The 24,908-nt window shown below is 41.4% G+C and overlaps 1 protein-coding gene, 1 long non-coding RNA gene and 1 other non-coding gene across 3 annotated transcripts in view; 2 read left to right on the top strand and 1 right to left on the bottom strand.

Annotated features, from left to right (window-relative positions):
• Positions 1 to 7,664, bottom strand: part of LOC115863564 (uncharacterized) — a 173,438-nt gene extending 165,774 nt beyond the window's left edge. The window contains exon 1 of the long non-coding RNA XR_009566397.1: positions 7,244 to 7,664. This is a non-coding gene — a long non-coding RNA (uncharacterized lncRNA). The remainder of the gene's footprint in view (positions 1 to 7,243) is intronic.
• Positions 454 to 560, top strand: LOC115863641 (U6 spliceosomal RNA). Its single transcript, XR_004043612.1, has one exon. It is a non-coding gene; the product is annotated as a U6 spliceosomal RNA (small nuclear RNA).
• Positions 7,665 to 7,815: 151 nt separating the features above from the next.
• DSG2 (desmoglein 2) overlaps positions 7,816 to 24,908 on the top strand; it is a 47,182-nt gene continuing 30,089 nt past the window's right edge. The window contains exons 1-2 of the mRNA XM_030876470.2: positions 7,816 to 7,942; positions 24,865 to 24,900. Of these exons, the coding sequence (XP_030732330.2) occupies positions 7,904 to 7,942; positions 24,865 to 24,900 (75 nt within the window). The 5' untranslated portion in view covers positions 7,816 to 7,903. The remainder of the gene's footprint in view (positions 7,943 to 24,864; positions 24,901 to 24,908) is intronic.

The following is a 24,908-nucleotide window of genomic DNA, read 5'->3' as shown; positions in this document are numbered from 1 at the left end:
TTCTGGTTTCGCACTTTGCTCCCCCTGTAAGGAAGGGCGTCTTGAAAAGGAGAAAGAACACAGAAATGTTCTCCACTGGCCTCTAAACGCCTCAAACTTTATACTGTTCGGGAAGCCTTGGCAGGCCCATCTGTGATAAAATTGTGAGGTAGGGGGATTTTGCCCACAGTGAAGCAGGCCTCCCAGCACACCCACATCTCAGTTTGGTGACATTTACTCATGTCCTTCCAGGAATATAATGCTCTCTTCTCTTTTCCCCTTTACCCTCATTTTACACACACACACACCTATCCTCCAAAATAACCTTGAAAATATTGGGTTGGCCAAAAGGTTTGCTCGGTTTTTTCCCTAAGATGGCTCTAGTAGCACTTAGTTGTCTTTAACTTCATTGAAACAATTTTGTTAGATTGTGTGTGACAGCTGTCATATCAGCGTGCATTTAAAAAAACACTTGTGCTCGCTTTGGCAGCATATATATTAAAATTGTAACAATACAGAGAAGATTAGCATGGCCCCTGCGCAAGTATGACACGCAAATTCGTGAAGCGTTCCATATTTTTTGATTCACTTTGTTATACGGCAGAAACTAACACACCATTGTGAAGCAATTATACTCCAATAAAGACGTTAAAAAAATTAAAAAAGGGGCTTCCCTGGTGGCGCAGTGGTTGAGAGTCTGCCTGCTGATGCAGGGGACACGGGTTCGTGCCCCAGTCCGGGAGGATCCCACGTGCCGCGGAGCGGCTGGGCCCGTGAGCCATGGCCGCTGAGCCTGCGCGTCCAGAGCCTGTGCTCCGCAACGGGAGAGGCCACAACAGTGAGAGGCCCGCGTACAGCAAAATAAATAAATAATTAATTAATTAAAAAATTAAAATAAAAAATTTAAAAAGACTTATCAAAATTGGTGAATTTTTGTGTAGCCATTTCATTATTGAAGGTGGAAGAAAAAAAGCAACATTTTTGGCGTATTATGCTTTATTATTTCAAGAAAGATAAAAACGCAATCAAAACGCAAAAGAAGATTTGTGCAGTATATGGAGAAGGTGCTGTGACTGATCGAATGTGTCAAAAGTGGTTTGTGAAGTTTTGAGCTGGAGATTTCTCACTGGATGATGCTCTACCGTTGGGTAGACCAGTTGAAGTTGATAGTGATCAAATCAAGATATTAATTGAGAAAATCAATGTTATACCACGCGGGAGATAGCCGACATACTCAAAATATCCGAATCAAGCACTGAAAATCATTTGCACCAGCTTGGTTATGTTCATCGCTTTGATGTTTCAGTTCCATATAAGTTAAGCGAAAAAACCTTCTTGACCATACTTCCACATGCGATTCTCTACTGAAACTTGATGAAGACGTTCCATTTTTAAAACAATCTGTGACAGGCGATGAAAAGTGGATACTGTACAATAACGTGGAACAGAAGAGATAGTGGGGCAAGTGAAATAAACCACCACTAACCACACCAAAGGCCGGTCTTCATCCAAAGAAGGTGACGTTGTGTGTACAGTGGGATTGGAAAGGAGTCCTCTATTATGAGCTCCTTCCAGAAAAGCAAACGAATAGTTCCAACAAGTACTGCTCCCACTTACACCAATTGAAAGCAGCACCCAATGAAAAGCATCTAGAATTAGTCAACAGAAAATGCATAATCTTCCTTTAGAATAACTCAAGACCACATGCTTCTTTGATGACCAGGCAAAAACTGTCACAGCTTGGCTGGGAAGTTCTGATTCATCCGCCATATTCACCAGACACTGCACCTTCGGATTTCCATTTATTTCAGTCTTTACAAAATTCTCTTAATGGAAAAAATTTCAATTCCCTAGAAGACTGTAAAAGGCACCTGGAACAGTTCTTTGCTCAAAAAGATAAAAAGTTTTGGGAAGATGGAATTATGAAGTTGCCTGAAAAATGGCAGAAGGGTGAATATGTTGTTCAATAAAGTTCTTGGTGAAAATGAAAAACGTGTTTTATTTTTACTAAAAAACCAAAGGCACTTTTTGGCCAACCCAATATATTCACTATTCTTTCATTCACATGTTCCACTAGTATATAATGAAGACCTACAATGGATCAGGCACTGTTTAGGTGCTGAATACATAGCAATTCATAGAGAAAAACACCAGCCCTCATGAAGTTTACATTCTAATGAATGGTGACAGATAATAAGTAAATGCACAGTCTTTTAAATTGTGATGTGCCAAGAAGAAAAATGAAGTGGGAAAGGGCGATGGGGAGCCCTGGGGGTGGGAACAATTATAATTTTTATATGGGTGGTCAGAGAAGATCTCACTGATAAGGTAATATTTGAGGGGAAAAAAGTGAAGAGTGAGGAAACCTGGTACATGTCTGGAGCAGAACCTTCTCAGGAAAAGAAACAGAGAGTACAAGGACTCTGAGGTGGAGCATGCTTGGTGTATCTGTGGTGTCATGTTGTGATGTAAATAACTGATAAGAGATTAGCATGCCATCCTCCCAGGAATATGCATGTATCAGCCGAGGGAACCTTCAGCTCAAGGATTTCAGACCTTAGTCAGTAGGAGGGAGAGGCATTCTGATGGGCCATGAAGACCTTGCTGAGGTTTTCTAGACAATCGTTGCTTTGTACACACCTCAATTCAGCATTATTATAGCCTCATCACCTTGTAAAACTAGTGTATGATTTATTTCGAAAAAGAATCTCTGACGATGTTGGTTCAGCACTCTACTTAGACCCAAGGGTAGACAATTCTGTTTTCTTTGCTGAGCCAAATCTCACTTTGCAACTGTAGTGTCTTCCTCTAATTCTCTGGTCTGTGAACACTGCTGACAATTTCATTAAGTCATTTTGGTTCGGGGCTTTGCATCTGAGGAGTCGGTCCTCGTCTACAGACTCACGAGGAGGAGCCTCTGGGAAACAGCTCAGCTAGAGCTTGTGACTCACTGCGTGCGGCTCTCTATCAGGCAGGGTGTTGGTGGTGACTGTTCACCAAAGATAAGCTGGCTTCTTTGTGCTAGACCACGGGGCTGGCAGTCTACTGGGCTTGGTTATTACTCTGTAAGTTCTAGCTCAGAAAGGTAGCAAAGCTTTTCCCACCCTGTTGTTAGAGTCCCCACCCCCCAAATCAGCCAGTGCTGTTCTCTTACTGCCTAAGGCAGAGGCAGCTCTTGGCCCAGCTAACTGGAGAATCCATGAAAATTTCAACATCCTGACACCTAGTGTCTGTGATGTCCCTCTTGCCTTGGCCTCTATGGAAAAAGACCATGATTCCTTCTCCAGGACAAAGGGGAAGGATGATCCTCTTCCATTTCTCCACTCCTAGTGTGATACACTCTCTTCTCAACCTGACCCTGAACTCCTCCAGTTTTGCCTTGTCCATGTCCTTCCTGCCACATTCAACTCCCGAGATACTATATCCCAGACACTTTGACCTCTTAATTATCAGCCAGGCCACTGTGAAACTCTGACTCACACCCACCATCTGCTACCCCTCTCCAGCTCTTGGGCTGCAGTTGGGGGAAACAGACAAACACCCACCAACACACGTGCATGTGTGTATGTGCACATGTATGCGTGTGCATCTCACACACACACACGCACACACAATCCCGGACCAACATTTTGTGACCAGATCCACTATTAATCCATCCAGAGTGGATATTTCAAACACCTTCCCCCATAACTCTCCTTTTCCACTTGTAATTAGTTCCTTCCACGTGGGCTTGGTTCAACAAACCTTTTTTTTTTTTTTTCCTTAAGGTAAAGTAGCTTTTTCTTTTCTTAAAATTCAATTAATTTATTTTTTATACAGCAGGTTATTAGTTATCTATTTTACACATATTAGTGTATATATGTCAATCCCAATCTCCCGATTCATCACCCCACCACCCCACTTCACCCCACTTTCCCCTCTTGGTGTCCGTACGTCTGTGCTCTACATGTGTCTAACAAATCTTTATTGATCATCTAATATGTGCTGGACACGAGGGGCTGGGCCCACTATGAATATGATATGGCCTCTGCTCTTAAAGAAGTAACAATCTTGAGAAAGGAAAACAATCGAAGTAGCAGACAGGAATGAACTAACCATAAACCACAGTGTGACTGCTGCTATGTAAGTTGTGTGAGTCGCTTTGAACACAGCCACAGAGAATGAAAGGAAAGTTAAGTACAATAATTGGAGAGAATGCAAAAAGGAGAATTGAGGATGACTCTCAGGTTCCTGGCTTGGGTGGCCAAGTTGACAAGGCATATGAGGAAGTAGCAAGCTTGAGCTGGAGAGGTATAGAGGGATAGGGAAATCTTTTTTGTCAGTATGCTGCATTTGATATCCTTACAAAAGTATTATGGTAGTTCGATGTCCCTATGAAATGTCCAAATGGTAATGTCCCATGTTAGAAGCTCAGAAGAGAAAACTGATGGATCTGCACAACGGGAGTGGCTACAGAGTCGTGCTAGGTACCAAGTAAGAAGAAAAGATGGAAAGGACTCAAAAGGCATAAACACTTAACAGGTTGGCAGAGAATAAGAAATGTATTGAGAAAGAATAGTCGAAAAGAAAGAAAATTAGGTGACTTTCTGCCTCCTAAATCTACCTGCAGATATGTTCTCATTTCAAGCTACTTGCTGGACTTTTCTCATTGGATATTGCTCTAATATCTCAAATTCAATTTTCACACACACAAAAAAGTCTTTACTTCTGACTTTCCTGTTTGTGTCAACGTTATGAAAAAAAAAATGCTTTTTTCTCAGATAAATCTGAAACCCCTGACTCTTCACCAACAGCCTTTATGCTTTGAGTTACTCTGTCCTGACAGGTTCAATGTCTCCTTCACAACTATTCATCCTTTAAGAATCAGCTCACCACACCACTCCACCCCAACCTCACGGTCCAAAGCATGAGTTAGGTACTCTCTTCCCTACGTTTGCTTTATACCGTGCAAATAGTTCTACCACTGCACTTATAACAGTCTATGTTAGGTATAGCTATACTATTTCATAAGCATCTATTTTTGTTTCTTGGATTACTTATCTTTGTATTGACAGTAAAATGCAAATTAAATATTTGGTGAACAGAGACAAACTAAATGTTGAACAAATGAACAAACGAGTGGAACTAAACCAGAAAACAAACTCCTCCTCTTTTCGCCCTTCTCCCTTGACCTAGATACGTGTCATAGTTTTTCCTGTATCCACATACCCTTTATTTTTTTTGTTTTTTAAATTGAGATATAGTTTATGTACAATATTATACAAGTTACAGGTGTGCCATATAGTGATTCACAATTTTAAAGGTTATGCTCAATTTATAGTTATTATAAAATATTGGCTATATTCCCTGTTTCACATACCCTTTATTAATCAACATTCTATGAGAAAGCTTCTTGACTGTCATAACCAGTTTTTGTTGGTCTTTATGAAAACTTTTTTTTAACATTTTTGTTTTAGATAATACTAAGAGATGATTCTAATAAGCTAATCACCTGTGTGTACATGTGAAACAAAGTATGCTGGGAAACATAACCCAGATAGATATTTTGAATATATCTAGATGTTAAAGCTAATTATTTGCACAAAGTATGTTTTTTTAACTGATGCATTATAAGTATGTGTCTTAAAAGTACATTTACCATAATGTTCAACAACTTAGGGGGAAAAACCTGCAAGTTAAACCTTTCACATCTTGTTAACACTTCAATTTACTTTAAAGCAATCAGCACTTCATTGGGAATGGCATTTGTTCTTGTGCAAAGAGATTTATGAAATAGATTGACTCTCATGCCAGCAGAAAAAAGTCAGGAGCTAGAGAACTAGCTGTGTATGCTGTGACTTCCAACAAGTCCCTTCAACTCACTGAGTCATAAGTTTCAGAGGGAACTAATTCAAGAATGACATACTATGGCATTGGATTGTACACGTATTGACATCTTCTCTCAAAGCCTTACAATAAATGTCTTATAGAGGAATACTTTCCTGAAATTGCCTTTGACAGCCTCCAGGGGAGAGTAAATAATCCAACAGAAATAAAATTTGCATTAGCTTTTCTCATTCTGGAAGCTACAATTATCTTCATTACTAAACAGAGATCAAACTCTAGATAATGAGGCATAAATACGTGCCTATAGGAGTCAGTTGCAAGAGCACTAATTTTAGGTAGGACTTATGTATAGTTTCCAGGGATGATTTGTGAGTGTTTTGGAAAAGCCTGCCTTGTTTAATTTGTAGCTTTCCCAGCAGTGATGGGGAATGAGAATTATCACCAACGGTGCTACCAACCACACCTAACTCAAGAGAAAGGAGTGGAAACTAGAAGACATTCTTCCCTCCTGACTCAGCTACGTAACCAACGTTTATTGAGAGTCCATCATGGTACTCAGCACTGTTCTAGTCACTGGAAACAGTGGGAAACTAAGCAGACACTCCTCCTAGATACTTTGTCCTCAGTTTAGCCACTGATACTTAAGTAACACTATGAGAAAAGTCACTCTGCATTTACTCCCTAAACAGAGGAAAATGTGGTTCTCAGCTCAAAGAGGGAGTGGTCCCTGGCAGCTTAGGAAGAAAGGGACTAAGGCAGAGATGGCCATTGTACTGGATCTGGAAAAGTGGCAAGATTAGAACTGGGGAAAGAAGGGTAGGAGATACTGGGGGAGGGAGAGGAAGGCACTTTTAACTACAAAAGGAACTCTGCTATTTTGGCCAACTCTGATGCCAAATGTCTCGTTCTAGTAGCAAATCAACCGTTTATACTTTTATAGGCTCTTCCAATACTTCATTGTCAATAATTAGCCTTTCTTAGAAGTTTCCTAATCTGTTGCTGATTCTAGAGTTTCTGTTTTTTTCGAGAAGAATCCAACTTAATATTTACACTTGCAAAAATAATAACACCACCACCATTTGTTGAACCCGGATGTGCTAGACACTACAGAACGCATCATACAGATTTTCTGATTTAATCTTCACAACAGTCCTATTTGTTGGATGCCATTAATCCCATTTGACAGATCTGGAAACTGAGGCACAGAGAGGTTGTCCAGGTCACACAGCTAAGTAACTATTGCAGAGAGGATTCTGACCTCTAGTGACACTTTGTGTAAGAGATTCTGTAAATCATATCGAAGCGTGTATGTTTCCCTGAACCCCTCTAGAGTTTTCTGCCAGTCGAAGCTAGTTAACAAGGGGCCGAAGAACTGTCCATTTGGATCATGTGTGATTCTTCTAATAACGGCTTCCCCTGAGCCAGACAAGCGGCATACCTGTGGGAAGCACTGAAGGGACCAGGGGAAGAGGTGAGAAGCCTTCGCGGAGATAACCACCCGAAATCCTGCTCCAGAACCTTCGCTCCCGGAGAGCGGGCCACACGCACCCGGCCGCGGTTGAGGACGCGGGTCCGGGCGTCACTCGTCTTTCTCCTCCGCGCCACCTGGGCCTCGCGCACAGTTACAAAGCACTGGACCTTCCGGCGGCCTCGGGCGGCCGGGCCGGCTCACTGGCCGCCGCGGGCCTCGGCTGCAGAGCCGGGCCACACTCCGGCAGGAGCGGGGCGGGGAGGGGAGGACGACGGGGCGGGGCCTGCCACTCCAAGTCCCCATGCCGGGGACGTCACGGCTCCAGGTGCGTGTGCGGCGCGGGGCGGAAGTCCACCGTGCGCCTCCCTCCTCCACGCAGGTCCCACCTCAGCGCGAGCAGCTCGGCCGGGCTCCGAGCTCCCGGTTCCGGGCTCCGTTTTCTCGCTGAGGCCACACCTGGAACCGCGCCTTTGGGCAGGGCCGCGCGGCCGCCGCGGGGGAGGGGACCCTCGGGGCGGGGGCGCCGGGGAGGAGCGGGCGCGCCGGGGAGGAGCGGGCGCGCGCGGAGACGCGGGGAGCCGGCGGCGCCGAGTGGTGCTGGCGGCCCGAGACGGAGCCTGCGACGGGATGGCGCTGGGCGCGGCGGGTTCGCTGCTGCTTCTCCTGGTAAGTGCGGGGAGCAGGGGCGCGGAGCCTCGGGCGGGCCTGGGCAGCTGCGGGCGCCCGGCCCGCGCCCCGACCTGCCCGCTTCCGCCGGGCAAGGATCGGCCCGCCCGGCGCTCCCTCTTTGTGCCCCGAGGTGGGAAAGGGCCGAGCAGGCGGCGGCGAGCGCGGACCCTGCGGCTCCGCTGGGAAGGAGCGGGCGTGGGAAGCTGGCTGAAGTTCCGTTTTTCTTACCGCCACGCGCAAGCCCTGGCGCGTTTCTGTATCTGCGATCCGCGGGTGTAGTGAGCCCTGGAGCGGGGGCCTTTCCTGGAGGTCGAGAGCTTTGTCCGGAGTCTCCTCAGACGGCAACATGGAGGCGGTGGGAGCAGCGGCCGCGCCTCCTCCCCGGGGCTCCCGCCACCCGAGCGCGGCAGTGACCTGGGGAAACACCTGTATTCCTAGACTGAAGGAAGGGGCCCCAAATAGTTTCTTTAATGTATTTTACAAAGTGTAATTTTTTGGTTAAAGCCACGTTACTTTTGAAATCACCCACATATAGTCTGAACTTAAAGTTCCCAAAGTTGGTGTTTTAAAACAGTCGCCTAGTATTAAAGGTAATGAACATATGTAATAGTTTTAAGAGTTTTTTCATTTTAAAAGATTACACAAAATCGATATGCAGCGCCAGAGTCAAACGGGATTTTCAGAGGTTCTTAAAGGAACTGGCAAACAGTGTTCCATCTCTCGATCTGCATTTCTTATGCCTGGCTTCTACATTCAGATGGATTTTTAAATATGTTTGTTTTGTTTGTTAAAGGAATTGTACATAATTAAGAAATGTATCTGCTTTATAAGGGTTTGCTAGATGGGTTTTGATAAAATGACAGTTATCCTGTTCATATAGGCGTGCATTCACCTTCCAGAGACTTAACACATGTATGTTCACAGAGATTAGGTACAAAATCATACTGCTTTCTTATATAATGGTGAAAATAAAAACTACAAGTACATTCTCTGTATTGAAAGCGCTAACTTCCGAAAGATTGCCTTCTCTCTATCCCAGAATTACAATGAAAGAGGGAAAATATTTTTTTTTCCTATATCTCACACAGGAAGAAACATGACTAATGAAATCTAGGGATTTCAGTGAACTCTCACTTGCGTGCTATTTAGGACCTGCGGACCTTTGGCACACCAGTTAATTTTCATGCTTTTTATCCATTTCATTTTGCCTAAATCATTGAGGTAATTTTCAATTCAAGTTTATTTTGTTAATAAAACTTTTCAAAGATAATTTGTGGTTTCCTTTTTGGCCTCCAGAGTAGCAAAGCAACTAGTTCCCTCATCATGGTACTTCCAGACTAAGGAGATTACAAAACTAGCATAGCACCTAGCTTAGTTTGAGGGTTAAATATAAAATCCTAGAAAAGAAATTGTCTTTGTTCTCAAGTGATATAACAAGCAGGCCAATTCAAGTACATTTACAGAGAAATAGGTATATAATTTAGGCATAATTTTTACTTTATCAATTCAGTATTTTTACTTTATTGAGCAGCGATTGACTGCTCCTTTGAAAAGTGATTCTAACTAACTGAATAAGCAAAATTCTTGGACACTTCTTTGTATTTTCTGCAATACTTGCACGATATGTATTTTGAGTATGTTTATTTTTGGTCAAAGAACAGTGGGCATTTTGCGCACTGATGTGTTTGAAGTTGGAAGTAAAGATTTTAGTGAAGAATATTCGAAAGCAGCTATGCTGACAGAAGTACTTCTCCAGGACACAGCTCTTTTATAGAAGGTAATAGAAATTGTAGTGCGTACGGGTCAGAGTTCAGTTGTAGATCACAGGATTCACTCTAGCTAGTTAAAGCAGGAAGATATTTATTTCAGGGCATTGTGTTGATTGCATCCGTGTGGCGAGGACTGAGGAAACACTCCATTTTGAGCTGTCAGTGACTTCAGAGCCATCCATCCAGCAGAGCCTAAGCCCTTAGGGAGCTGCTGCCTCTCCTGTGATCAGGAACCAACACTGCCACTCGGCAGTGTGGAAACGGCCATGATCAGGGTGCTACTGTTGCTGCCAGCTCCGGAACCATGCCACATTTGCTAGGATGCATACCAGCGAAATGTACCAGGACTCTGCATCTTGGTACCCATGAATCTAGTACAGAATCTACTAGATGAACACTAGAACCCAGAGTAAGATAGCTGCAAAAACCCAGCTCCATCCACATCTATGCTTGCCAGCAAGAACAGCAGACACGTAGCTTCTGCTTCACTTCCTTCTTTCACATCTCACGTAGATGCTGGTTGTTGAACCTAAATCACATTCAGAACGTTAGCTGCTGGGAGTCTGATATGTGGTCTCTAGGTTTCCTCTGAAGTTCACGGAGATAAACCAGAAGCGAGATGTTGAGTGGCACCCACATAGCTATCACACAGATAGAGCCAACTCTATCAAAATGGGAAATAGAGGTAATATTGTAAATAAAGTCAGAGAACCCTTCCTCACCAAGAGTTCTTTACCTGGCATTTACTGACTCCCAGATGGTCCATAGATAGAATTCAGAAGGTCCTTAGACATGGCTGGGAATAAATTACATACCTGTTCTCACTAATGTTTAACTGAAATTTAACATTTCTTTAAATTATGTGTAGGAAAGACACTGCAATAGCATAGCAGTACTTGTGACTTTAGACAATAGACTTCACAGATATTTTCACATAATACTATAGGTATCTTAAAATACCATTTTTCTCATCATTAATAGACTTTCTGCTATATTTTATTACTTAATGTGTTGATAATGAAGTACATGACATGACTGCATCACAAATTGGTGTTTTTTAAAAAATTCTGATAACTATTTCAATGTAATTGAGTTCATTCATAATTCGATGTTTTTTATTTTATAAATTTAAAAACATTATTCTGAGAAGCGGTCCACAGGCTTCAACACCCTGCTAAAGAGGGCACTTGAAGAGATTTTCTGGTGGTTGCCTCAGTTTTGCCTTTGACTAATTAAGCTTGTCCTTCAAAATCAAACTACATTTTAAAGATTAAGTGGGAGCAAATTATACTGTGAGCGGTTGTGTCTACTCATATGTTAGTTTGTTAGGGCTGCTATAACGAAGTACCAAAACCTGGGTGGCTTAAAACAGAAATTTATTTTCTCACAGTTCTAGATGCCAGAAGTCTGAAATTAAGGTGTGGGCTGAAACCTAAAGGTTTCCTTCCTTGCCTCTTCCTGGGATTGGGTGGTTGACCACCAGTCTCTAGGATTCCTTGCCTTGTCGGTACACACTCTAGTCCTCTGTCTTCACGTGGCATTCTTCCTGTGTCTTCATATCGACTTCCCTCTTTGCATGTCTGAGTCTGTGTCCAGATTTCACTTTTCCATAAAAACACTGGTCCTGTTGGATCAGGGCTCACACTAATAACATCAAACTTGGTTAAATCTGCAAAGACCCTGTTTCCAAGTAAGGTCACATTCGGAGATACTGGGGGTTAGGACTTCAATATATCTTCTTTTGAGAGACACAATTCAGCCCATAACAAGTAGGTTCAACTATCTATAAATTATCAACAACTTTGGAGTTATGCTTAAGGTTCTAATATGCAACTGGATAACAGATTTTAGAATAAACTCAAGTGTAAGTGAGATGGTAAATATTGAAACTTATAAGAATAATCAGTTATATTCAGGGATTTTAGAAATGTATGATTTCACATTTGTTTTTGTTTCTAAAAAATTAATAGGTAATGGGAAAATGGCAACTCTTAACAGAAGTTTCTTTAATTATAAACTTAGCGGAAAGTACTTTACAAAAAGACATGAGCATTAATTTCATTTACATTCTCCCTGATCATTAGAAATACCTGATGAGCTAAATTAAAATCTCAAGGTTAAAGTCCAGAAATGTATATCGATAGAAACGTCCCAGTTAATCTAATAATTAGATAGGTGTGAGAGAATTACCAATCTAAATTTTGCAAAATAGTTTATTCATGAATGAAGCATACAAATATTTATATGGAAAAGAAATTACACACTGAATAGGGGTTCATATTTTTAAAACCGCCGAATTGCAGTAAAAGTCAGAAAGCTTAATTGAAATTATAAATGAGCTTTAGATCAATTTTAGCATTTCTCAATCACAGCTTTTCTTCTGTCTTTCATTGTGCCACAGATTTTAACAGCTGATAACACTTTTCAAACATACAGTCCCCATATGATGCAAGATTGTTTTCTCAGCTAAGTTTATCTTAAAGTTTCAGATGTATACCACATATGACATTGCACTCTTTTTGTTTACTTCTAATTATTTTAAAATTTACTGAGATTTTTATCATATGCAAAGCTTGATGATTAGGGTGAAGGAAGCTGGAACACCAGGATTTGTACCATAGTCTAATGGTAAGATGAATGATGCCCACAAGAAAATAAACTAGGTAGGAACTAACCCCATATGACCACTCTTTAGTGATTCCCTGCTCAATTCTAAACCGTGTGCTAGACATTGGGAGAGCAGTAAAAAGTCAGATGGGTTCTGCCCTCATGGTGCTTACAGTCTAGTAAACAAGTAAATGGCTAAATTCCAAATGGGTGATGGTAAGAAGAGTAATGATAAAAGAACACACAGTGCCATGGAGCCTACAGAAGGAGCTCCAGCACTGAACATCCCAGCTAAGACCTGAGAGTAATTATAAATTAATGAGATGATATGAAGAGAAAGAGGGGGAAGAATGTTCTAGGTAGAGAGAAGAGCATATGCAAAGGCCTGAAGACAAGGATGCATGGTTCCTTGAAAAAACAGAAAGAGTCCATGTAGCTGGAACACAGTATGCAGAGCAGAACGACATGCTGAAAGATGTCTACAGCCTTCTTGACACCAAGGGAAGCCACAGAAGGCTTAATTGACAAGTGAGTGCTTTTAGGGAGGTGTTCAAATCATAAAATGAAAAGATGAATGTTAGTTGAGTAGGTCAGGAAGGGGTGGAGAAAGAAGAGATGGTAGTCGACTGGGTACAATTTTGCCTCATTATTAAAAAAAAAAAAAACTTCCAGAATTTGGGATGCTGTGATCAAAGACGGCAGAAAAGCCCAGACAGTCCTGTGGAGGGAGGGTGCAGCCTGGCAGGAGGGTTGGTTTGCGAACAAGGGTTCTCAAGAAAATGTCGGGGCCGGGGGTGGGGGTGGGGGGAAGGATGTGAAAGGGGCGTTTTGATTGTCACAAGGTGCAGGATGCTACTGGCATTTAGTACTCCAAATGCAGCGTGGCTAAACCTCCAGCAACGAACAGAACCTTCAAGAAAAAATTGGCCACTCAGGAAGACTTTTCCTATCAGAAATGCCAATAGCTCCCCCGCTGAGAAATGGCGATAGGCAAATAGTGAGAGATTCTAATCAGGGATTCATCCTACTTACCTCTGTCTTTTTAAAATGCAAATATCCTCTCAGTTGATTAAGCCTTGATACATTCATTTATTCAGCAAGTATTATTGAGCACCTACTCTGTGCCAGACACTTTTCTAGGTCTTACCTCAAAATCGCACCTTCATGGGAATTCCTTTCATCAGCCTAGCAGGTGCTGCCTGGCTGAGGGAATGAGAAGGCAGATTTGGGCGGAGACGAGAAGAAAGAGGTCCCATTTCCCCTATTCTAAAATACCTCCATCCCACTACTCTTTCACGTTCCCTACGATACAAACTAAAAATACACAAATAAGTGGCCCATAAACTCCCTCATGTTGGAGATCCACTCTCCTTACACCCCAAAAGTGCTAACTGGGAAATGGGGCAGGGCGCCTAGCCCAATCGTCATTCTTGTTCTAACACTGTGGATCGGCTCTTCTTTCAAATATCTCCTTCCTTTGCTTCCATAGTACTCTGCTTGGGGGTCCTTTCACCTCCGGGAGGCTGCGGTGGTTTTCCCATCCGGCACCGGAGGATATGCTGTACTCAGATCACCAGGAGGCCCAGGAGGTACTTGGGGGAGGCAGAGCGTGGCCGGTAACAGCGGTGGCTGAGGGGCGCACCCCTGGGACCGCGCGGTAAGCCCTGCCCCTTGAGCCGCAGCGCCCTACTCTCGAGCCTGCTGCCTCTTCCCTACGCAGAGCGTTTCCTCAGGATTCTAGCTTAACATTTCTACAGTTCGTGCTCTGAGAATGCCTCCTTCTAACTACTCAATCTCTGATCCCTTTCCCTATCCTCCACACGCAGGGCACTGCCAAGCGCTAACGTCGTCCCCATAAAGACTGTTGCCTCCACCCACCCATCCCGGTGCCATTACCCTATTACGGGCCCTCATCACATCTGCTCTGGCTTATTTAACCTTCAAACTGTCTCCTGCCTCTCGCCGTGGAGCACTGCCAAAACAATCTCTCCGAAGCTCTGGGGGCATAGTATCCCTCATCAGAAGCTGATCCTTACAGGATCAGTGAAGATCCTTAGCACAACTTTTTGTCCTTATTTTCTACTCACTACCGACATACGGTCTAGGTGTCAAATTGCACGCCTTCCTGTTCTTTGCCCTCCCTCTGCAAGTTCTGGCCGGTGCGGTCTTTAAAGCAGATCATTTCCTTCTGCCTCCCATCTGCTCCCACACCTAAACCTCTCCGGATTTCTCTAGAAGGAGGTCATTTCTGCCTTTTCTGAGCTCCCCAGAACTGCTTTTGCAACTGCCGTGCACACAATGAATTTCTTCTACCTCTGTTATAGTAACTTATGTACACTTTATCTCTCCTGCTAAACTTCTTTAGAACAGGATCTATGTACCATTTATCTATACTAGCTCAATGCCTTGGACACAGAAGAATCCTTTAAAAACCTAAAAGCTAATGTATCTTTCTATGTTTGGAAAAAGGTGGAATAATAATCTGGATTTCATTTGTTTAGAAGAAACGTTTAACGCTCAGATAGTGTGGTTGGTAAGTTTTTGTTTGACCTTTAACACATTCGGCAATTAGTAGATGTGCTTTCGCTATATGCCAAACAGCCTTCTAGGTGCTTGTGAGCTGTCCCACTATCATGAAGCCTACAGTGGGGGAAAGGAGAATGTAGGGAAACTAATTTGACATTTTTTGAGTACCCACTGTGTGCCAGTAACTGGATTTACTGAATGTTATTAATGGATGAATCTGGGTAGAACCCAAGTCCCCCGACACCAAATGCCTCTCTGTCAATCCAAAGGCATCACTGTGACCTCCTTTACAAGCAGTTTTCTATAGTTAGTCATACATAAGGCCTGAACTTCTGGAACTAGATAATTGGTTCAGTTTCATTACAAGATAGAATCATCCTAGAAAGGAAAAAAAAGGAGAAGAAATGTAAATTGAAATTTGCCTAATTGCACAGTCCTGCAGAAGTATTCTAAACAACTTTCTAAAACCATTGATTTCTCTCACTGTTCAGTTTTGCCAGTCCACTTAATTGAAGCCAATTGAAAATGCCTGTTTTCCACTTTGGACCTTGGAGTCAATTGTTGGTCAGTTTCTGGTAGTTCCTGCAGTTTGACTTACTGACAGGATAGTGCCATCTAGTGATGAAAAAGGACAATTTGAAGTTCTTGGTTTTCTTAAGCTTCTTGGGGGGGCGGGGGAAGTAATCTGGTTTTCTTCATTCTATTTTTTAGTGTAATTTTCAGAAATATATTGCAGCAAAAGGGTGGAAACAGCCCATCATTTTTGTTTAAGAAATTATGTATTATGTAGATGTATCTGAAAAGATATATTTTACAGATTTGCTTGTATTTTGCCTGATTCCAAAAGCATTTGTAGCAATTATAGAAAACACCAATAAAATGGTAAAGTATTTCAAAAATGATAAATGCTCAGGATCAGTAAATCTTCAGCTAGAAGAAGAGGTATGAACACTGTTTAAAGCAATTTTATTGTAGTTGATTACTACTTGTAAAGTGGAAAATCTTCCTGCGATGGGAATAACTCAGTTGCTGAATTTCCTTATTTGGAATGTATCGTTTCACACATCTCTGTAATTAAGGGCTAATTCTCCAGTCTATGAGTTATGCAGGCTCCCCTTCCCTTTCCTTTGCTACTGTGTGATTTTACACAATTGTTTTCAAAAGTGGGGTCTCAGGACCAGCAGCATCAGCATTACCCGGAAACTTGTTAGAAATACAGATTTTTATACCCCACCCCAGCCCTACTGAATCAGAAACTCAGAAGTCTTGTGTTTCAACAAGATGATTCACGTGCCACTCAAGTTTGAGAACCACTGTTTATTAACATCCCTATTAGAAAATAATTGGGAATTGAAAAAGAAGATTAAATATGAAAAAGCCTACTTTTAGCTATTTATTAGCAACTCTGATTTTTTTTTAATGTTTTAGGGGGCCAAGGAAATTGACTAAATAAAATAACGTTGACTTTTTTGGGTCTTCTGTTTATTTGTCTATGCCAAGTTAAAAATAGGAGCTGTCCATGACTACACAAAAGGCAACTTGAAAGGACAGTTCACAACATGCTCTAACAACTCAAGTGTAGCACAGCATTGCTAACTCAAGCATTTTAAAATTCTTGGCACCAATAAATGTTTCCAAGGAAAATATCTCCCCCTTTAAAGTTAACGTCAATATGACTCACCCCAAATCATATTTATTACATTAAGATTAGCCCAAACATCTAAAGAGCAGGCAAGAGATTATGATCAATTTATAGAATTTATGATCAATTATAGAATTTTTGTCAGACTTAAAGTATATAATTTTCCTATCTAAAATTCAAATTCAGAGTTGAAAAATTAAAGTTCAAAATATTGCTTTTCTTGGTGGTTGAGTTTTTTTAAACAGCAGCCATGAAAACAAACGTATGTTTAAACTAGCTGTTGAGTGAGGCTGCCCTAGGAATTGTACTTATGTGTGGGTCATTTGTAAGTTGGAGTTTTTTAAGTTGGGAATTTCTAAATATGGTATAATGTTTAGCCATAAAATTAGAAATTTTATAGACCACCTCTCCTCCTTCAAAAAAAAAAAGACCAGAGGAAAATAGTATGATAGGTGAAATTCTAACATAAGTCTAACATCAGGTTTATCAGACCTTCTTGTGGATACAGAGTCTACTGAGGACCAGTTCTGTCTATACAATTAGAAAATTCAGGATATGTAATCAGAGGAAATAAACAAGTGGCATCCATGACCTTTATTTTATCTCATTTTATTTCCTTTAAATTATTTTAGCCAAAGCTGGAAACCCTTTAAGAATGGGTTGGGTGTAAGCCAGGGACCTTAAGAGCAATTTCTGATTCTGCATTCTGTACAATGAAATGGAGAAACAGAATTTGAAAACATTCTGCGTGGTTGGAAGGGTGGGTAGGAAAGGGAAGTAACAGGCTTTTCTGTGATTGTCGGGGGTGGGCATGAGGTTGAAGAGCAGCAGCGGGCATGTGTTAGGTCACCTCTATTTGGGTACCGAAGATCATCCGTTGACCGCCCTGCTAAAGTAGGCTAAAGTTCTTTCTGGCTGAATGGAAACAATAAGCCATTATAATGCCTCAAAGTTCAAACAATATTTTAAACTACTTTGTACCCCTCTACATCTCATCTTCAGTAAGTTATCGATTGGTCTGAGATATTAAAGTTTAAGGGGTCACCTAACCTTGGACTCATAGAATCACAAAAGAAAGCTTCAAAATCCTCTACTTCCGGCCGACAGCCTATTAGCCAGGAAGAACTGTCATCACTGACTTGTAAGTCCTCCAGGATTCTGTTTGTTAAACTCATCGAGGTGACTTCAGAGTTGGATGTCTTTTCTAAAGGTGCTGACCTTGGGAACAAAGAGTCATTGATTGATTGTATTTTTGTCAGTGATATTTGACCTTCCCTCATGGCTCTGCCAAAAAAAAAAAAAATTATTTTCTTTCCAGTTACCAAAAAGGCCAGTTTTTACAGGATGCATGGGATCTAACGGTAGAAAATTTTTTAATTTTTTCTGAATTTCAGTAAATTCGGAAAGGTTTTGAAGGATTTTTCTGGTTCATCTAAAAATACTACTTCTTTGACTACAGAGACTAGAAACTTACGTTTCTTCTTCAGTCTTAAAGGCGTGTCACACATGACATTTTTCTATCACTAAGTTCCTTGTGAGAAAAAAGAATGACAGATTTCATAGTTAGGAGAAACCATAATGGTCACCTTGTCCAGACGTCCTTCCAGTGCTTGAAATCCTTTTACAACATCCCCACAGGACGTCACTCAAACTTACAGAACTGAAAATGTTCAAAGGGAAGTGGGAAGGAGTGGGAATGGAGGACAGAAGACAGAGTGTGTCAATTACGCCATTTATAGTGTCTGCAATATGCTACCAGTTTGGAAATTTACATAAATCCATGGTCCTCCAGAACTTGCATGACCTTCTTGGCCCTAGTTATTACAGTAACTTGCAATCAGAGAAACATGGTCTGAGTTAGGGTTTCTTAACCTTGGCTCTTTGCATTTAGAGCCAGATAATGCTTTGTTGGGGGAGGGGCTGTCCTGTGCATTGTAGGATGTTGAGCAGCTTCTCTGGTCTCTACCCAGTACATGCCAGTAGCACTTGCTTCCCCCCGCCCCCAACACACGCAGTCTGGTTTGATAAGCAAAAATGTCTCCACACTTTACCAAATATCCCAGGTGACCACAGGATGTCACAGGAAAGGGGTGGGGGAATTTGTGTGCACAAAATCTCCCCCAACTGAGAACTACTGTCCTAAATTAAGAATGTGTGCTGTGAGATACACATTCCTAAAGAAACATCCAAATCATTTACTTTAGGAAGGAGTAGTTAAGATCTCAACTATTTCCTTAGTCAAATAAACAAACAGTTCCACAACTGACAAAATGTTGGTACAACTCTCTTGGGTTGTTTGTACCATGAATGTGGAGCAAATATTTCAGTCTATCATGTCTTTATTAAGTGTCTGTGAAAACAGGCTATTGCAATAGCTGCTGTAAAATGCAAACAGCAGGACTATTAGGTAGATGCCAAAAACCCTCAGCTTTAAGGTGCACATCAATTTTGGTAACTTTTTAGTGAAGTGTACTGAATTACTGAATTTTCACAAACCGAACATACCGTGTAACCAGCAACGAGATCAAGAAACATAAGCGGCACCCTGACACCGTCTTCACTGGATCCCTCCCCTCTACCACCACCACCTTGACCATGGCGCTCTCATTCCCACCTCCTGGTCTGGCTGTTCCTTTTGCAGGGCTCTACCTGGCTTGCTCCCTCACCCCATTCCCGTCTCTATGCAGATGTAACCTCTTCTGAGAGCCTCCCCACAGTCTTAAATCTCTCTACTACCTTGGCCCTGCTTTAATTTTCTTCACAACTTTTATCACACCCTACTTTTGTCTGTCTCCCCAACATGTAAGAATCCAAGAGGACAGGAACATCGCAGGAGCTTGGGAAATTGAAGGCATGGATAAATCCAGATTTCAGAAATTTTAAGCTGAGGAAAATGCAAGTCTTAGAAATGAGGAACTACCATCATAATTGTATTCACTGAGTGCCTGCTATGTGCCAGTCATTGCAATAAATACATTTATGTATTATTTCTTTTAATTTGTATAATAACTGAAAAATGGTACACGTTAGGCTGCTTTCAAATGTAAGCACCAAAACCCAACTAAAAGGTTAATTAAAAGGAATGTTTAATATCGCATAACAAATGGTCAGGAGATGGGGTGGCTCCAGATTTGACCAGTTTTGTAACTCAAAGATGTTATGGTTTCAGTTTGTCTTCTCTGCCATTTTATTAGCTTTCTACTCATGGTCACAGATGGCCATTGCGATTCCAAATGTCACATCCTTGCTCAGCAGTCTCCAGAAGCAGGTAAAAAGAGAGGCTATGAATATGTTTTTCTTCTTATGAGAGACAAGTATCTTTTTCCAGATTCTCCTGATATCTCATTGGCCAAATTCTCTTACACGTTGTTACAGACTGAATGTTTGTGTCCCCCGAAAATTCATATGGGATAGTGTTTGAAGATGGGACCTTTGGGAGTTAATTAAGTTTAGATGAACCTTTTGCTACTGAAAAATAATTAAAACACAGCCTCTGGTAACAACGAAGTTAATAAGAAAAGCTCTATCTTTATTCCCTCCCCTTTAAAGTGGCTGAGGAGACTGGAAACAATTTTATAATGTGTGTGCTACACCTACACACCCAGATCTTGGCTTCTAAATACCATTCAGTATTAGAAGTCAGGGCTCCTTGATGAAATGGTTGATTCTAAAGCCAGGACAGGGAAAATACAAGATGAGCCTGGAGCATCTTGTAATACTAGACAGTAAGAAAGAGCTCAGAAAACAAAACATGGGGACATGTCAAAGGGACACAGAATCTAACCATAAAGATCTTTCAACGGCCAAAGCTGGAACTATTTAAACAATAAAATAAATTAAATAGTATTGGATTATAACCCACAGAATAAAATCAATATGCATGAATCCAAGCTGATAAAAATGATTGAATTAATAAACAAATAAATAAGGGAAGAACAGACAAATCTTTCTTACTAAAGAATTCCAAATAATATATAGAGATGCCCCCCCCGGAAGTGGAGCTTAACCTCTCTCCTCCCGGCATCCCTACTCCAAGGGTGAGCTAGACTTAATGATACATTTCTAAAGAATACAGCAGGTGAAGGGAAAAACAGCAACTTTACAGTGGAGAAACCTACAAAGGCTACTTTAACAAATATTGTCAGGTGGGTATCATGTACCCCTGATATGCTGTGAGGAAAAGGGCACTTCACCACCGCTCTGTGGTGTTCTTCGCAAAAGCACATCACCCGGTTCTAAACATAAGAAAAACAACAGATAAATCCAAATGAGAGGACAGTCTGCAGGATAATTGGCCAGTACTCCTCAAAACTGTCAAGGTCATAAACAAGGAAAGCCTGGGAAATGGTCACAGACCAGAGGAAATTAAGGAAACATAACAACTTCATACAATGTGGGATCCTAGATTGGATCCTGGAACAGAGAAAGGACATTAGTACAACAGTAAAATCTGAATAAAGCGTAGTAATTTAGTTAACTGTGCATTATCTAAATATACCAATTTTGATATCTTAGTTTTGACAAACGTACCACAGGTATTTAAAATGTTAGCTTTAGGGACTTCCCTGGTGGCGCAGTGGTTAAGAGTCCACCTGCCAATGCAGGGGACACAGGTTCGAGCCCTGGTCTGGGAAGATCCCACATGCCGCAGAGCAACTAAGCCTATGCACCACAACTACTGAGCCTGTGCTCAGATCCCACAAGCCACAACTACTGAGCCTGCGTGCTACAACTACTGAAGCCCGCGCGCCTAGAGCCTGTGCTCTGCAGCAAGAGAAGTCACCACAATGAGAAGCCCGTGCACCGCAACGAAGAGTACACCCCATTTGCCACGACTAGAGAAGGCCTGCACACAGCAACGAAGACCCAACGCAGCCATAAATTAATTAATTTAAAAAATTTTTAAATAAAAAAACAAATAAAAATAAAATGTTAGCTTTAGTGGGAAACGAGTAAAGGCACTCTTGGTACCCTCTGTGCAATATTTGTGTAAATCTAAATATATCCCTGAATTAAAAATTTATTTAAAAAGAAATGTGTGCTGAAACAAATACTGTATGTCAGATGTGCTTCAATTAAAAAAAATTTAGGGAAATTCTCAAAAATCAAATGCTGCTATAACTAAAGCATTAACAATAGTAAAATGTAAATGGGATAAAACCCCTTCAGAAGCAATGGGGCAAAGAAAAAAAAAGTGTGTGCTACGCAATTGTTGAAACTGGGTGCAGGCTCTGTGGATGCTCATTGTACTGTTTACTCTGCTTTTGTATATACAGTCATCTCTCCGTAATCGCCGGGGGTTGATTACAGGATTCCCCCCCTCCCCAGAAACCAAAATACATGGATTCTCAAGTCCCTTGTAGAAAATGGCGAGGCGCGTCTTACTCCGTATCTGTGGGTTCTGCATCCGCGGGTTCCGCGTTTGCAGATGTGGAGGGCTGACTATAACTGCAATTTAAAAGTTTTTAAAGATTAAAAATAAGTAAATTCATGAAATAGAAGATTCTCTGCTTTCAAGATATTAGCAATCAAGAGTGACAAAGTTTCTTGTGTTAACTACTGAGATAATAATGAATAGGTGGACTTTGTTGTCTGTATCCCTCAACAAACAAATGATATTGCATATCACAGTTCTACAACTTTGCTACTTAAAGTGTGGTCCAAGAACCTGCAGCCTTGGCATCATCTGAGAGCCAGTTAGAAATACAGAGTATAAAGCTGAACTCCAGGCATACTGAATTGAAATCTTCATTTTATCAATAACAAGATCCCCAGTGAACAAAATACACATTAAAACTTAAGAAGCACTGTTTATAGTCATGTAGTTTTCTTAACAAGTCACATCTAAAAAGTACATTCCAATAAAAAATGAAGATAGTCTTATAAAGAGTTTATGTTTGACTAGAAGACTCTAAATTGGCCCCTTTTGCTTACATCCTGGGGCACATGATACTTGGTCAGAATGATAACATTTACTTAAAATAACACATACTTAATATCACACCTTTGCTAGGCCCAATAAGATTCTAGGGAAGAATAAAAGTGGTAAATATTTTATCCAGCCAACTCCTCAGTGTGGCCCATACAGAGAAAAGAAACCAGTAGTTAGGAGGCTGGGCAAGAAATATATCACTTTTTAAGAATGTCCCCTGATGATGTGACAATGAGGAATCCTGGATCTAGTCCCTAGTCTTTCCCTTCAAAAATACCCACCAGAGAAACATGCAGAGAGGAGTGATCCATTCAGCATTGCTTTCACTTGTTTTTTTATACCATGCCACCTCTGAAAGTACATAAATTTGGGGAGCACGACTTTGGTTGGAGATATATACCTCTGGCCATTGCTAGCTGGTAAACTAGTAATAGAGGATAAGGAAGAAATAATATATCTGACCATAAAATAGAAAATTAGCCATGGTGGTTCATCTGCCCCAGAGGAACTCATATTAGAGGCTGAACATCCACTGTCCTTAAGTATCTCTTTGCAAGGGTGGAAACAAGAACACGTGCTACGAGGTAGAGGAAAGAAAGGAAGGTGAAAGATCCATGTGTAGAACAGACCCTGCAAGAAGCCTTCAAAGGGATGTGAGTAAGCAAAAGAGACTGAAAAATTGTAGAGAAAGCCCTGCTTTCCATGATTTACCAACCAAGGCTTCATGGATCCGTGTGACCTGAGAGGCACATGAAAAAGGGCAGACAACACTGAGAAAAATCCAAACTTAAGACAGATTACAAAGAATTAATACATAAATAGCAGGTGAGGAAGTAAAGGCAATAAATATAGACAACTATTTCAGGTTGGAATTATAGTAGAAGAAGGATATGGAGCAGTAGATTAAATGTTAACAGAAACAAGGAAGAGGTTTGTTTGTGTGATTTTAAGATGGGGAAGATCTAACTTTGTTTGACCAACCAGTGGGAAGGAAATAAACATGTTTGATGAGCCAGCAGCAAATGAAGATAAAAGATTAGTGAAAGGAACAAGTTTCTTGAGAAGATACATGTGGGAGAATAAGTGGAAAAGTTGAAAATAAAGCACACAGAAGATGGTTAACCTTGGAAAGGCATCAGGACACCTCTTCCTTGGAGAAAGAAGGGAAGGAGAGGGTGATGGAAGATACAATCTCAGTCAAATAAAATGTGGGATCACTAAGAGTGGGTTCAGAAGTGTGGTCAATGTGATTGGGGTATTGCCTGGAAGTTTGGGATGGTATGATAGGGATGCAATACAAGAAGCAAAGATAAGGCCGTTGTATAATTTATGGTCTGAGTGAGCACATTTTTGAGAACGAAAGGGGTGCTGACACATGGAATGCCTGCACAACAGGACTTGCCTGGGCAAACGGAAACATACATAGTCACCCTAGAAACAAACATCACCCCTGTGGAGGGAGCATGGATGTGTGACGGGTCCATTCAATCTCTCTGGCCCTCTCTAGCAATGTCAGTACAGGGTCAAAAAGAATCATAGTTAGGCTTACAGAGTTGGGGGAAAAAGTGAGGCAGGAATATTAGAAGATCGAGAGATTGAGGATCCCTGAGTCATTGGCAATATCTTTGGAAAGGCTGGCAATGGTGGAAGTGTTCTTAAGCCACTTGCCTCTTGTGGCAATTGAGCAAATTTATCAATCTCAATTAATTTCAGTGTAAATAGCCACATGTGGCTACGCTGTTAGAAGTGCTGGTTCAGATTAAACCAAGAGAAGAGGGAAGCTAAGAGGAGATTAATGGACTATAAACAAAGTGCTGCAAAAGTCAAAAGGCAGGAAGGGGGTTTGTTGTGCAGATTTAAACATAACTATTTAGTTCTGTATAATGATGTGCAATATAAGTCCAGAGTGCTTGATAAGAACCAAGAAAAGAGTTGGTAGGCCCGAGGAAGCTGAGGAATGAAGTCTGAATATGGGCAGTCATGTGTGACCCGAACATGGGGCATGATGGGAGTTAGCGGGGGAGGGGGAGGGGGAGGGGGGGACGGCATCTCCCACTAAAGGCCTTGAGGAAAGGTAAGTGGGTCCCTGAGAACATGAGGTGAAAACCACAGGGTAAGGAGGGAAGGACCAGAGAGTGGCTAAGATTTCAAAAGGAGAGTTTGTGTCTTTGTTTTTCAGATATGAGTTGTGTTCTGAGCTTCCTGGGGGAGGGAGTATGCATATAAAAGAATATGGATTCCTCTCTCTGGCCCTGGTCATGGTGGGAAGCAAAGGGGAAAATTAAAATTTGTTTCCTTTTGACAAAGACAGATAGTAGTGGTTAAATACCCCCCCCCTTTTTAATGTCTATAATATCCTAGGTGCTAGGTTATTCATTAACAAAGTACTTAAGCTGAATTGAGTGATAAATCGTATTAAACAACAAATAATTTTATTTTCCAGATCTGCTTTAACTTTGGAGATGGACTCCATTTAGAGGTAAGGAA

Source organism: Globicephala melas, chromosome 13 (assembly GCF_963455315.2).
Source record: "Globicephala melas chromosome 13, mGloMel1.2, whole genome shotgun sequence".
Lineage (NCBI taxonomy): Eukaryota > Metazoa > Chordata > Mammalia > Artiodactyla > Delphinidae > Globicephala > Globicephala melas.
The sequence above is the reverse complement of the archived record's forward strand: the minus strand, read 5'-3'. Positions and strand labels throughout refer to the sequence as shown.